At 33.6% G+C, this 14,699-nt stretch overlaps 2 protein-coding genes and 1 long non-coding RNA gene across 3 annotated transcripts; all 3 read right to left on the bottom strand.

The window, feature by feature from the left end:
- Nucleotides 1-1,312: 1,312 nt before the first annotated feature.
- On the bottom strand, nt 1,313-7,999 carry LOC11436314 (kinesin-like protein KIN-12B). Its single transcript, XM_003601682.4, has 16 exons — nt 7,587-7,999; nt 7,357-7,500; nt 7,043-7,126; nt 6,810-6,935; nt 6,663-6,722; nt 6,523-6,576; nt 6,337-6,429; nt 5,913-6,008; nt 5,461-5,606; nt 4,880-5,029; nt 4,665-4,794; nt 3,601-4,566; nt 3,415-3,513; nt 3,164-3,316; nt 2,252-3,091; nt 1,313-1,883 (listed from the first exon to the last, which is right to left on the bottom strand). Exons 1-16 carry the CDS (start codon nt 7,884-7,886, stop codon nt 1,584-1,586), a joined length of 3,741 nt encoding a protein of 1,246 aa, XP_003601730.2. The 5' UTR covers nt 7,887-7,999; the 3' UTR covers nt 1,313-1,583.
- Nucleotides 8,000-10,008: 2,009 nt separating this feature from the next.
- On the bottom strand, nt 10,009-11,423 carry LOC120579432 (uncharacterized). The gene is made up of 2 exons (XR_005645244.1): nt 10,358-11,423; nt 10,009-10,208 (listed from the first exon to the last, which is right to left on the bottom strand). It is a non-coding gene; the product is annotated as an uncharacterized lncRNA (long non-coding RNA).
- Nucleotides 11,424-11,749: 326 nt separating this feature from the next.
- LOC11436313 (cysteine proteinase inhibitor B) lies at nt 11,750-12,508 on the bottom strand. Its single transcript, XM_024778560.2, has one exon. The coding sequence runs from the start codon at nt 12,303-12,305 to the stop codon at nt 11,904-11,906; it is 402 nt and encodes a 133-aa protein (XP_024634328.1). The 5' UTR covers nt 12,306-12,508; the 3' UTR covers nt 11,750-11,903.
- Between the last annotated feature and the right edge of the window lie 2,191 nt (nt 12,509-14,699).

The raw sequence follows: 14,699 nt of genomic DNA, 5'->3' as shown, positions 1-14,699 counted from the left end.
ATTTAATGTATCTAAACTATCATGACTTTGTGACATTGTTTAAATTGAAGAGCATATATGGTTGTCTATTCTTTGTCTAAGGCATCATTTTTTATGCTAGTCATTAGTTTATGATTTGAGAAATAATATTTGTACAACCATTTTAGTACAACTTTTGTACAATTTTCTCTCTCATATTCATATTATGTTTTTATTTTCTCTCTTACTTTTTCTTTCTCCATTGTGTTTGACCAATAAGAAGGGAGAATATCAAGGTTGTCCAAAAAATTATAACAAAAGAGTTGTTCAAATATCATTACTCTTATGATTTTGCTCCTCCTTGTATTAGTCATTCTTTAATAAATGATGATATGAGTTGAATTTCCATTGTTAAAAAAAAATATATATTCCTAGAAATATATATATGACATTTTATCTTATTTTAAATTGTCTAAGGCGCTCCAAAAAATTATAACAACTAACATTTATCATAAAAAATAAATATGCATATGACATTTTATCTTATTTTTAGTAAATGAAGTTTCTCATACAAGAACCATGTGTATCTTGTTGAGAAATCATCAAAATAAAATTTTCTTTAAGTCTATAATCAACTAAACATGTGAAGATAAACAAAAAAAATATATAATTTAAAATGGATTGTCGTTCGACACTTCATACCTACATCTACAATCCTTAAATATAATAATTTCACACTTAATCTACAATTTTTAAAAATTGGAAACCTCTACTCAATTACGATTGCAATTTACTATCGGAGCAGATCATAACTGCAATCAGATCGGATCATATGTTTATATAATCTTTCAAATCTATCTAATCATAACTCCCTATCACACAAAATCTATCAAGAGTTACGACCGAATTGTTTTTTTGAATCTGAGCATAAATCGGTCTATTTCAAAGTTTTAGCAATGCGTCTATAGAGCGATCACCAAAGGAACTTACAGTTTGACGTATTCACATCAAAGGGATTATTTTGAAGGAAAATAAATTCTCTTTTTATTTTATTGTTTATGTTTATAATTTATTCTAAGAAGTCATGCAATATATTGTTTAAAATCAGGCTTTAATAGAACCTCTTACCTTTTGTATCCCTTTTAGTTGTGTTCAGGTCTAATTAATCCCACTCATCTTCGAGAAATACGGTTTGACTTGTTATCAAAGAAGGGCTGCTTCTAACATGCTGGACCATTCGTTTCATATTTCCGGCGGCAAAAGTAAAAGTAACAATATTTAGAAATGCATATGATATACTGAAAGAGCACAATTTTTTTTTATTAATAATACTTTATCAAAATGGAATCAAGAATAACAGGAAAAATGTGACAGAAGGCCTAATGTTTCCTTGTAGTTCATCAATGTCAAAATAGTACACACCTGAGGATCTTGATTCTTCAAAGACATACAACACTTTGTAATCTGACAATCCGCCGATTCAGATTAGGCTTTACAGTAAATGAAATAGACATATGGGGGGGGATACAAACTCATTTATGCCCTCACAAAGAGTAGGAACAAAAGAATACAATCATTTTATCAAAACATATCAACAAAGTAATACAAAACGACACAGAATGATATTATATATTGCATCTGTCGTAACTAGAGAACCAGGATGGTTCTGCCAATTTTGCGAGCTCACCATCTTCTGCAATATTATTAAAAGGCTCAAACTCACTAACACAGTGTGGCTCCTTTGAGTCATCATCATAATTGGGCATGACAACATCATCATAAACTGGTGGTATCGATTTCTTCTGCAAACGTGCTTCTGAAACAAGCTCATTAAGTGATACAACCTCCTTCTCATGTTTTTTCTTCAACTTATCAATTTGTTGGTAAGCCTTTGCAGCTTTCTGCTCTGCATCCATAGCCCGTTTCTGCAAATGATATGTAAAGGTCAAGCTCAAATGAAAATAACCCCAGCTCTTTAAATAAAAGTCACCATTACTGGCAAAAACTAATATACAATTAAAAACACAAGAGAAACTTTATATGTTCAATAGTCACCAATGGGAAGGAAATAACAACTCAGAAGTTATATGTTCAAAGGAAAAGGAAACAGACACCTTTGAAGAAAACGATAATTCTGGAGTAGATAAAAAGTAGGAAGGTGGAAGGAGCAAATAATCGGAAAGCATCAAATAGTAGTGAAAGTATATGAACTGAAGGAGCCACTATTTTTTGGACGAATTTATTCCACTTGATTGATAAAACGAGATGGAAGTAAAACTGATCTGTTACTAACCTGTGCATTAATGACGGATTCTTCAGCTTCTTTAAGACGGAAAAGCAGTTCACCTGCAGCTTGCACTGCTTCTGCAGTATCCTTCAACTGGGCTTGGAGCCCTCTATTTTCGTCCCTAAAGAATCGCCTTTCTTTTTCCCTTTCTGCTTTTAATGCTGAAATTTCTGCAGCAAGGGCATTTATAAACTTGGACTCTGCACCTCTTACCCCAGCTCTGGAAGCTGCTTTCTTGACATCCTCAATTCCTTCCTGAATCCTTCTATGCCTTGCAAGCAATTGGACGTGCTTCTCTTCCAAATCAGCATACTGCTCTAAAAGTCGTGCATGGCCTTCTATAGCCGAATGCATGGCTTCCTGAAGCTCCTTATTACACTCTCTCTCAGCATCTAATTCGTGTTTCCTCTTTTCAGCTAACGACCTGTTAGCTTCAAGATCGGCTCTCAGTTCTTCAGAAAGAGAAATCCACCTGCTTTCTGCCTCATTCCATTTAATTCTTTCTTGTTCAAGTTTTACTTCAAAACTGTCTTTGACTGATGCTTGAATTTCATTTGTCTCATTCCTCTCCTCCGTTGACTCTGGAATGGCAGTAAGAGTTGTTGCTGCCAAACTGGGTTCAGATGAACCAATCAATTGCAGTAATGGATACTGCTTCCTTGCTGTGGATGAAGAATCAATATAAAATTGAAGCTGGCTTCTTAAACTGTGTACTTCATCCATCAATACTTCCCTCTCTCCCAATTTGTAGAAATTATGATACTCTTGTAGTTCATCTTGCAATCTTTTTAACTCTATATCCATCTTCAAAACTTCTGGATGATTCTCGTACTTCTCCTTTAAAATCTGTTGATAATAATCAACTGATAAGCATCTATCTAGTCATAAATGGGAAAGATTAAAAGAACATATTTCTACCTTGTGTTCATGGGTAAGGGCTACCAGCTCTTCATCCATGAACTCCTCAGTGGGTAAGACACCATCCATAAGGCTCTCAAGGCGAAGAATTTTTCCATCCCTTGTCTGTGCAATTATGGCATTGCACTCCCTCTCATTCTTGTATTGTTGTACCTACAAACAGCATGGGGAAACACAGTCACAAATAACAATGACAAAGAAAGAAAACAATAAGATGGTTGTTGGTAGACAAAGGGACAAAGGGAATCTACCAAGCGATTAAGCTGCATTATTTCAGAATTTTGCTTTGTACAAAACTCCTCGAGTGCCATTTCTCTCCTTATCGATCCTGCCAAGACCTTCTCTACTGCCTATAACACAAAAACAAGGAATTCTAATCAATAATTAACATAAAGAACAAGTTATATTCAAAAATGCACCTGCACTCTCACACTTACTTTGAGAACATGCATCTTTGGCTTATCGGCAGACCCGGAACATTCAACAGGTACTAACTGTAGGTTTGAGTTACTGTCAGTCTCATTGCCATCAAGTTGTGCTCTATTTTTACAATTACTACAGGTGAACAAAATAGAATCTTCTTCAACATTGTCATCAAGAATGGTCTGTACGCCCACATCAATTTTGTCAACTGGGACAGTTAGTCTGGATTCTCTTGGTCGCAAGGAAAACCTATATGATGACTGCCTCAAAGCTGCACTACGATGACTATCTATAATTTCAAGACCATGGCGAATGCTTGCGGCTAAATTTTCAGTTTTTGTAAGGAAACTTGGACCGGTTTGGCTAGAAAAGGCAGTACACGAGCTTTTCAGATTGCTAGTTTTTATGCCCAATTCACTTTTGACATGAACGTCATTCTCAGAAGGAGACACCCCAGATGATGTCCTAAGACTTTTCCTGCTGGTGCTGATTCTAGGGGAAACACTAGGAGTTGGGGATTTCAGGTTTGGGGATATTTCACACGCAACTATGCTAAGGCCACCAGGTGAGACACAATTCATTGTGGCACTGGGAGAATCATTGGAGGGATCAGGGGCTGAAAAACCAGTGAAATCTCCAATGTCAGATTCACCCACAGGACAGGATGATTCTTTATTCAGAGGTTTACTGCCAGAAACACTAGGATTAATTTTCTCCTCACTGGGTTGAACCAAATCCATATCATCAATGTTCATCTTGTTGTCATTTTCTGATACAAAATTTACTTGATCATGGTCTTCAACATCTTCCTCTGCAATCTCCATCTCCTCATCACCATCTTCATCAACACTGCATAATGGTGGTGGTCTATTAAGGCTAGACTGTAATATGTTCAAGCTTTTTCGGACCCAAGCTGCTGAATGACCTCCACTTGGGTCCAATGGATTGTAACCATTTTCTTTAATTCGATGCAGTTCATCCTGTAGATATTTTACACTTCTGAGTTGTTCAAATGAATTTCAATTTTCATAGAATGGCAAAATCAAAACATGACTGAGAATACTGGAATAGAATATACCCTTAGTTGCCGTATCACTTGCCGCAAGTGGTTCACATTATCCTGCGTAACTTCGTTAACAACTGCCTTGTTCTTGATGGCTTTGGCACGTTGTGCAAATCTCAATGTACTGAAAGTTTCACTCCTACAACTGGAATACCAGGTCATGTAAAAAATCATAATACAAAAGGATTACTGAGGAAAACATTTCAAATGACTGGTGGATAACATACTACCTTTGTGCCGGTGAAATAGCACAAACCATTGCTAATTTAGCATTTCCTCCAAGAGACTCCTGCAACAAAAATGTCAATCTGGAATCTCTATATGGTATGTGCCGCTGCTTTCCTGTTTGAGAGACTTCCGCAAGAATATTTATCAAATTCCTACAGTTCAATTTAACCTCGGTAAGAACCAGCTCCAATAGAGATCAATGATTACAAAAATCACCCACATATGCTGCCATAATATAGTTTGGTCACTTTTCCACGTTTTCCTCTTTTGAAATCCATTGTTATTATTTGTTTCAAACGCCAAATGACATTAAGAAACTGTAACAATCAGATTTGAATCGTCCTTATCAGCATTTATTCAGGCTTCTGCTTCAGGATGACATGTTATTGGGTTTATTTGTGGGTCTCGTGGTGGTTTGTGAATTTTTATTGAAGATTCAAAAAATGTTATTAGGCACGTTCTGTGTTTCTGGCTAAAGCTTCATTATTCATTTAGCCTTTCTTTAGAAAATTATACAGTACAATTCACATCCCAAAATCACTTTTTGTAATTATCTTCAACACTAATGCATGCTAAACCCTACCCAAGCTGTGAGAGTGATCTATTAATATTGCCAGCCTCCTTCAAACGCTCTCCGGCAGCACCTGTTGATTTTTGTCGTTCTGACCCAGCCAGATCAACAAGATTGATTCTACTAGTTTTAAATCTGCTCACACCATCTGCTGCACTCTGCAAATATGAATTTACTTTAAAACCCCTTCCAGAAATATTTGTCAAAAACAATAACTGAACATATCAATTTAAAGCTCAACTTTAGGCAGAGTAATATCTATTTCCAAAATATAATTTCTTATGGAAACAATTAACAAGATAAACAAAATTTTATTTCTTCAAAAAAAAAAGATAAACAAAATTTCAGAATGGATAGATTTTCTTAATTGAATTCCTCTGTAATATGATAACAGGAGTTTGCTGATGTTACGAATATTAAATGAATTGACATAATCTGCATGCCATAAGGGAAGAATGCATCACCTTGCAACGAGACTCGACAACACAAGTAAAAACAGTATGTGAGCGGGAACTTTCAGAATTTATGCTGGTTGCACCTATTCTCCTGTTTGATAATCCCTGCACAACGAAGGTTGGATTGTAGTAAAACAAGTGAAGGAGTAAATGACACGCGCTCACTGAGAATTTAATTTTAAAATCATTTAGATTCATATAATTGGGTCTACATAGCACAAAAACCATACAATTTTTTGGCAATTAATAAGCATCATGAATAGGTACTTTCCACTGAGTTATATGGGTTTCAGAGTATGAAAAGTTGACCTGCTGCATAATAGCAGGATAAAACTAGTTTGACAAACGACGCTCAAAGTTATGTCATAAGATAGTGATAATATTTGTATTCACACAATGACTGGGAAGGTATGTGATATATGATGAATCACACCTTCAGTAGAAGCTGAGTAACATCTTTCATCGTAGACACCTGCTCCTCTGTCAGATTTTCAACATACACACCTGATTTGACATCTTCTCTAATCTGGATAAAGAGCAAAAGATCAGTTTAAGTAGAAAGCAGTGAAACATGAGATACAATCACACAATAATTAAAACATGTAGTGTTATATCTTACCTGAAGGTTCCTTTGACTCGGATCCAAAAGATCTGTGATTTGCTCATTGTAAATCTGGCAAAAACAATTTTTCTGTTAAGCTAACCAAAATGACAAGGTCGGGAACATTGAAAGAAATAATTTAGAGTGAATCAACCAACCTCAAGAAAAGAGCATTGGCATTGATAATTAAGCTGTTCATCGGAATGCTTAATTTGCTCCTGTGCAGTTAATACAACACAATAAACAACATGAAACACTGCAAACGGTCTTCAAATAATTTAACAATCAATAGAATCAACACTTACTTCGTTTATGCGTGCAAAAAGTAGTTCAAAAACACGCGGTGTTAGCCCTTGCTGCTCTTTTGCTACATTTCCTTCTACCAAAGAATTGGCAGGCCCCCACATTGTATACGTCTTCCCACTCCCCGTCTAACAATTTCAAAAAAATAAAGTGTATACATGGCATCAAATATAACATAAACAGCACAATAACATCAAAATAAGAAAATAAATAAATGTTATGAGAAAAAACAAACCTGTCCATATGCAAATACTGAACTATTGAAACCAGCCAAACAATTCTCGACCAAAGGAACCCCGACATGCTCAAAAATATCAAGCTGAAAAACAGAATCAAAAGCAAAAAAAATTAAGTACATTATCTCGCCACTATCATAAGCAAAAAATAAGTTCATTAAATAACTGATGTATCCGATTAATATATTGATCAATACATAATAAGTTAATCTAAAAAGTGGTTTTCTGCTTATAAGTTATAACAGTGACTGGAGGGTATAATTAGTAATTCTGAATCAGATTAAGCAGAAACTAAAATAGAAACCATACATACCTGAGTAGCTTCGACGTCGGCAACGGAATCAAACGTAAAGGTGTGGCCATTAATGGATAAAGAATCACCGGAAATTTTCTGAACTATAGGATTTGCTTCTCCATCGTCATTAACATTGCACAACGGTCGCATCCGAACAATAACCTGTAAAAGACGAAGAAATACAAAATTAGAAACGGGATGAGAAATGAACAAGATCTGAAACCCTAGGAATTGGGGGAAATTATTACCTTGACGCCAGAATCGGAAGTTGCCGGCTGGAGAGAATTGTTGTCGGCGGCGAGGGCGTCTAAGGCGAGCTTGCGTTTGAGAGGGTTGGAGGAAGGAGGTCTTGGGGGTAAGGGAGACTTTAATTTGGGATGGGAAGGGGAAGAGGGAACAATGGGGTTTGGATCTGTGTTTTCTTTGGAGTGTTTGGTGCGGGAGGGTCTAGATTTGGCGGAGGAGGTAGTGCTAGGGCTTGATGAAGATGGAAGCTCTGTTGCGGCGTCGCGAGCGGTGGCGTTTCTTGGAAGCATGAAGTGCTTCATTCTGGCGATAGAGAGAGTGATGAGAGAAAGAAGGGGGGGGTAAGAAGATAGAAAGAGGAAGTTTGAAGTAGCCGTTGGGGGGGAAAGAAAGCGAGGAAGACAAATAGATTTTGAATGATGAGAGAGGGGGAACTGTGGTTGACTCTTGAAGAGAGAGAAAGATAAAGGAGAGAGAAACTCGACCTTTTTTAAATTTTTATTGGATCTCGATCTTGATTGATAAAAAATGTTAGTAGTATCTTTCAAAAAAAAATATGTTAGTAGTAGTCCAAAGATTTTTCACATAAGGTTTCACCAATATCAAATTTTAATGGAAATTACTCGATTTGGAGTCTTTAAACAAAGCTCTTGCGATTTTTTCTTTTGTAAAAGATGCTTGATGAATAGGGCAGTGTCAATGTTGTTTATAAACTACTCTTAACATTAATTCTTCGATAGTATAAAACTTTTTTGTGTACAAAAACAATATTTTAGTTTTTTTTTGTCAGGTAGTTTAGTGGCTGGAATTCACCTTATAAGGTGAATAAAGGGTTTGCGTGCTCGTGTGTGTCTTAGAAAAATTTAATAATAATAGTTTTCACAAACAACAGCAATGTTTGGACTTCAATCCACATTTTATAAGTTTTGTGCTAAGCTCTCGAGATTTTGTCTTTTATAAATAGCACATTGGAGGATAGAAAAATTTATGTTGTTTATAAACTACTCTTACTCTTGATATTCAAGCAATTTAAAACTTTTTACTGTACCAGAACATTAATAAACTAATAGGTTTAGTTAGGGCATTTACAATACGATAATGTTAAATCATTAAAAATATTCTACTTTAAACATAACTAACACATAATTGATAATGAATTTGTGTATTAATTTTAAACTTTTATAATTTCTCTTTCTCATACGATATAATTGAATTTAGTGATAATTTTTTAAAGAACGCGTGGGAAGTTGCATCATGTGGATGAGACTATTGTGTTCATGAATGTAGAGTATTTTGATGTGTAATTTAATAAATGACTCATTTTTAATCATTGTTCATGATGTGTCAGAGAACACAACATTGTAACTTTATGAGATGGAGTTTGAATATATTTGAGACAGTTGTAAATTGATCATTAATGTCACCAATGTTAATAATAATTTCTCATCTCTCAATTTAAAACTTATAATAAAAAATAACATTGGATTATTTTTTAAAATAGGATATTTAAAATAAGTCGATACGGATTGTTCTTTTATATTAAAAAGTCTCACATCGGATAAGAGATAACCCGAACAACTGGGTCAGTCAACTCCTTACAAGTCGTTTTTGTAGGATTGTGTTAGACTCACTTCCAATTTCTAAAATTGGATGAGAGCATCTCCGAGTTATATTAGGTCACTTGCTATTAGGTTTTCGCTGTCAGACCCTAACCATTTATATTTACACATCAAGTCAATAATATTGAGTGCATGGAAACTCGTTAAAGAGTCTCTTATCGAATAAGAGATGACCTGAACAAGTGGGGCAATTATCACCTTACATATCAGATTTGTGTGTTGTATTAGACTAAACCATGATTTTTATGTTATGTGTATATCGGTGACAATTCACAAATGTAACACACGAAGAAAAAACTTTTATGGAATGATCGCTAGAAAAAAAAAACTTGTTTTCATGATTAAAATTTAAAGGGAATGATTGTGTCTACGAGTTTACATCAATTGGTAGAAAAATACATTGTATATGTGAGTCAAAGTTCGAACACTAAACAACAAATTCATTCATTTTAAAAGATAAATTTATAAATGTTAGACTACACTACGCCAAAAAAGGTGATTAATAGCACTTTTTTTAGCCTTTAATAGCACTCAAAAGTGCTATTAAAGCCCCCGCTATTGTAAGGTATACATCCTATAATAGCACTTTTAAAATGATATTAAAGACCCTGTATTAATAGCTCTTTTCATATAAGTGATATCTTTAATCATTTATTTTTACCCTGTCGTTAATAGCCCTTTTTATAAAAGTGCTATCGTAAGTTTTTTTTTTTAAAATTAATTAATTCTAAAGATCATTTAAAATAATTATATTTTCATAGAGGAATTTCATTACTCAAAAATATACAAAACAAGTCATTCAATGTATTCATTGTAAAAGAACCTAACACAATGCATATATTATCAAGAAAAGCTCTTCAAATTTAAACAAAAAAAACTCTTTGGATCTTTTATATGTATCTTTGTTCCTCTTCATTTCCCTTATGCTATGCTCTTGTCAATTTCTTCAACATCTCTATACATGCATACACATATATAGCTCTCGTCCAAATTACTTGAAACAAGCTGCAAAAATTCATACCAGGAACCTTCCATATGAATCCAAAATTTTACAAGCCTCAAATCTAACTAAAGCTCCTACCAAATACTTAGAATACTAAAGATACTTATAAAATAGTAAGATCATAAGCTTTATAACAAGTCACAAGTATTACCTTTTCAAGATTACGCATATACATTGATGTGGAAGATACACCTCAAATGACAACACATTTCAACAATTATACTTTATATTTGGTCAATATTTATATCAAACTAAAACCAAATTCTATAACCTGGAAATGATAAACAACAAAACATGATTATTACAAAAGGCTGAAACAAATGAAAAGTGAAGGGACTAAGCATCATGGTAAATAGCATTTGAAAGCCATACTTACGCATAGGCTGTTATACAACAGTTTACACTAAACTATAATTGCCAAAATTTCCAAGGCTAGTAATCATGGAGTAAATGAACCTGAGAACTCAATGGTGAAACCTACAAAGTTGAAGAATTTAAGGCACCAAGATGCCCATGATATGCCTTGTTTGAATAACCTGTATAATTTACATGAATGAATGAAATAGTAACCTTTAATAAATATATGCAACTACATATTAAACATGTAAGAAAATTCCAATTTCACTATAAAAAATATCAAAAGTCACATTCAAATAATCTCAGATACTATACAATTAATTATGAACCTGGTAAGAGATTAAAGTATGAAACACACAACAACAAAAATCAAAGAAGAAAACAAATTGGCCTTCACTGCTAGAAAACACTATCACACTCCTATCATCACACTCCTCTCTTTTTTTATAATTTTTTTTAATACCATATAATAGCACTTTCTATAAAAAGACTAATATAGATGTCACGTTATAATAGCACGGGTAACGGAAATGCTATTATTAATATTATAGTCAATCTTTTCATAGCATTTTTTCTAAAAGTGCTATTAAATTAGCTCTACTAAATCTCAAAATTGGCGTAGTATACTTTACCAAATAATTAAATAAATCAAACAGCATGATCATGTTGAGAAGCATAGTAGAGTCTAATTATAGAAAAATAAATTAAATGAAAAATGAACTTTATAAGTTTAGTGATCATAACTAAACTTACGACATAATGTACCAACCCATTTTTTTTTACTAAATTTAGCAACCAACTTGTAACTACTCCATCTGTTATAAATTATGGGCAAATTTAACATTTTAATTCATTCAAATATAAACCACATATATTATTAATTGAATGAATTTAAATTTGTTTATAATTGACAACGAAGGAGTGTATTAGTCAAATAACACAAGAGCTCAAAGGACACTCCAAGTCTGGAGAAGGTAGACCAATTCCATTAGACAGCTTCGATAAATTGACAATTAAGATTCCAATCCCGAAGCAACTAATTCAAGTCTGAAAAATTCAGTCCAATACTAGCTGCTGTGAGTAAAATCTTTGACAACCTATAGCAATCTTGTGCATTAAGATCACAGATAGTAGTAAACACTTTAGGATATGTTAATTGTTTCATTTCTTTTAGTTGAAATATATATACCACACAAAACAGTAGAGAATATATTAGATAAAATTGAAGAAAGGAAAAAACTCAGTTGCAATTGCAAACACCGCGCCATATGCACGCATCTAGTAAAAGAAACCATATAGACATGTAGTGGTACTTATTTAGGTCCAAGTCCAAATTCTAATTACATAGTAGTATGTTGGTGGAAGGTGGATGAAGGACCAAAATGGATAACCTTCTTGTACTGATGAAGCCACGGCTTAACCACCACAACAGAGTTAAACATTCTTTGAACACCATTATGATCAACGGCTGAGATGTTGAGATAGTATTTCATCCCAGACACCACTTGCTGCTCAGCCTCCACCACTTCCACGAACTTCAACCCCTCTCCGCCGCCGCCGTTGTTCAAACCTTGTTTGTAGTTGTACTCCTTCACCGCAAACTTCCCTAGCTCTTGCACCTCCTTGTTTGTCCCCACGTCACTGATCTCTGTTCTCGCCCCAACTATCACACGTCCACACGACGCCGTTGAGAGGATGCAGAGCAAGGTGGTTATTACAATTGTTAAAGTCATAGCCATCATCAAAACGATGAATAATATATTAAACTTTTTCTATTTGATTTGATGAATGTTTGAGTAATATGCATGATGATATATATAGTGCAAATAAAATAGCAAACAGCGGGCTGCCGCGTATTTGATAAATGTATATGTTGTGGGGGGAGATGGGGGGTTTGGAACTATGTGTAAGAATTATTGAGTTATCACCTCGGGTTATGGTGTCTACATGGTGATGGTGACGATGAAATATGTAAATTACTGCCTCTGGTCCACGCTTGATGCGTAATCGTTTGTTTGGTGTTTTTGTTAGAGGCTGATACGTGGATTCATTTCCTTCACACATTGCCACGTTTGGAGTAATATGCATGCATGCGTATATTTTGTATGAAAAAAATAATAAACGCTGCAACTAGTACAGCTAGCATTGCCCCCACAGTCCACACTGTTATACTAAAGTGCAATACAATTGATTTCGAATGCTTGTAGAGCAGGGGAAGTTGTTTTTTCTTAAGCAGAGTAGGAAGTGAATCCTATATAACTCTGAGTGTGTTAGAATGAGGATGATCCAATCACAAATTAATATGATAATGAAACCCAATAAGTTATGTGGTAATCTTACTGGTGTGTTATATAGTTACCAAACGAGCATATCATCGTCAATGATTTGAAGTATATATAAAAAGTTAATACCTCTTTTTAAAAAATTTAGATTTTGTCCCTATAATTTCAGATTCTTCCACTTTTGATCCCTTATTTCATCACGTCAGCAGAATCTGCATACATGGCACGTAAAATGAGGGACCAAAAGTGGAGGAATTTGAAATTACACGGACAAAAAGTGGGAGGAATCTTAAATTACAGGGACGTAACTTATGTAGATTCTGCTGACGTGATGAAAGGAGGGATCAAAAGTGGAACAATATGAAATTATAGGAACAAAATCTAAATTTTTTTTTTTACAAGGACTAAAACCGGAATTCGTTAATATTACAGGGATGAAAAGAGATATTTATCCTAAAAAGAAAATGATTTGTAGACACCTAATTCCAATTTACATCTTAAGAGAAAAAGATAGTGGATAAGTGTGTGATAGATTATGATGTTATAAGAGGAGTGAGATGATGATAAAATAAGTGTTTAATGGTTGTTGAAAATTTGAAGATGTCTCATATAACTATAAGTGCTTTATGTAAATGCTATGTGAGGATTGTACAAGTTGGAAATAAACATAATTATTGTCAGCATGCCTCTTAAAAAAAAAAAATTATTGTCAGCAACGATCTGGAGTCAAGAATTTTATAGATTCTCCGCAAATTTTTAATCATAAAATATGGCGTGTTAAGAATGTTAGAATATGGTTTTACATAAAATATTATTAATTTTCGATAAGCAACAAATTAATTATGAATTTTTAAAGTGTTAAAAACTTAAAAAACAAAACAACAGAAATCTCGACCTATAAATCAAATTTTGAACTCATTATTTGCAGAGACATCTATAAAAATACATAAAAAAGATATGTAAAGTTTAATAGCATTTCGAAGCTATTTCAATTTATTTTGATTTTGAGTAAGCGTATACTCACAGGTCAAATTTAGTTTCCTAATTTTGTAGACATGATAATAACATTCACAATGAAATCTTGTAGTTTTTAAACGAGATACAAATTAATTATAAATTGTTTAAGAAATTCATAATTATGGGAAATAAAAATTCATAATTAATTTGTCCCTTGTCGAAATTTTTTTTTTTTTTTTTGTAAAGCTATATTTTAACGTGCTAAACATGTATTGAAAAAAAATATATGAAAAAAATTCAAACTCTATGTCACATTTTTATACTACGCGTATATTATAGTGTCAAAAATAAGAAGAAACTCGAATTACGTAAAATACCAAAATATATGTTTTTTTATCTTACAGGATAATTTTTCAGACATAGTGTATATTACATGGTCAATTTGAACAATTAACCCTTCAGAATAAGAGAGATGAACCTCATAATAGTGTGCTAAATAAAATTATGAGGTAAATGCTCTTTCCGAGACCTCTTTGCATGTGAGAATTTTTAGATTTTGCCCAATTTTCTTTTTTTAAGTGGGTTAATGTGTTATTGGGTTGTACCATATATAAAGAAAGTGTTGATTGAGCCCGAGCGGTGAAACCGCCTATGATTGGTGGCTACCTTACAGTTTGTTATTATTAGAGCACCTTCAATGATGAACTCTCTCGATTGTTATTTTGCGAGTCCCATTATGCCACATCATTTAGAAGTAATTAACTTATTTTGCAACGATGAACTTTGAAAGAATTCATATTGGATCCCACATTTTTTCCTCAAATATTAATATTTTATCCATATTTAATTTTATCACAACTTAAAGTTATAATTTAATTATTTTTACTTAATATTCAT

This window comes from Medicago truncatula, chromosome 3 (assembly GCF_003473485.1).
Source record: "Medicago truncatula cultivar Jemalong A17 chromosome 3, MtrunA17r5.0-ANR, whole genome shotgun sequence".
NCBI lineage: Eukaryota > Viridiplantae > Streptophyta > Magnoliopsida > Fabales > Fabaceae > Medicago > Medicago truncatula.
The sequence above is the reverse complement of the archived record's forward strand: the minus strand, read 5'-3'. Positions and strand labels throughout refer to the sequence as shown.

What these genes read in the sequence shown, in the direction of transcription:
- LOC11436314 (XM_003601682.4), bottom strand. Translation starts at nt 7,886, where the DNA reads ATGAAGCACTTCATGCTTCCAAGAAACGCCACCGCTCGCGACGCCGCA. An exon ending in GCCAATGCTCTTTTCTTGAG is followed by an intron (nt 6,577 to 6,662) that starts GTTGGTTGATTC and finishes TGTTTTTGCCAG; the next exon opens with ATTTACAATGAGCAAATCAC. An exon ending in TTGTCGAGTCTCGTTGCAAG is followed by an intron (nt 5,607 to 5,912) that starts GTGATGCATTCT and finishes TCATATTTGCAG; the next exon opens with AGTGCAGCAGATGGTGTGAG.
- LOC11436313 (XM_024778560.2), bottom strand. Translation starts at nt 12,305, where the DNA reads ATGATGGCTATGACTTTAACAATTGTAATAACCACCTTGCTCTGCATC.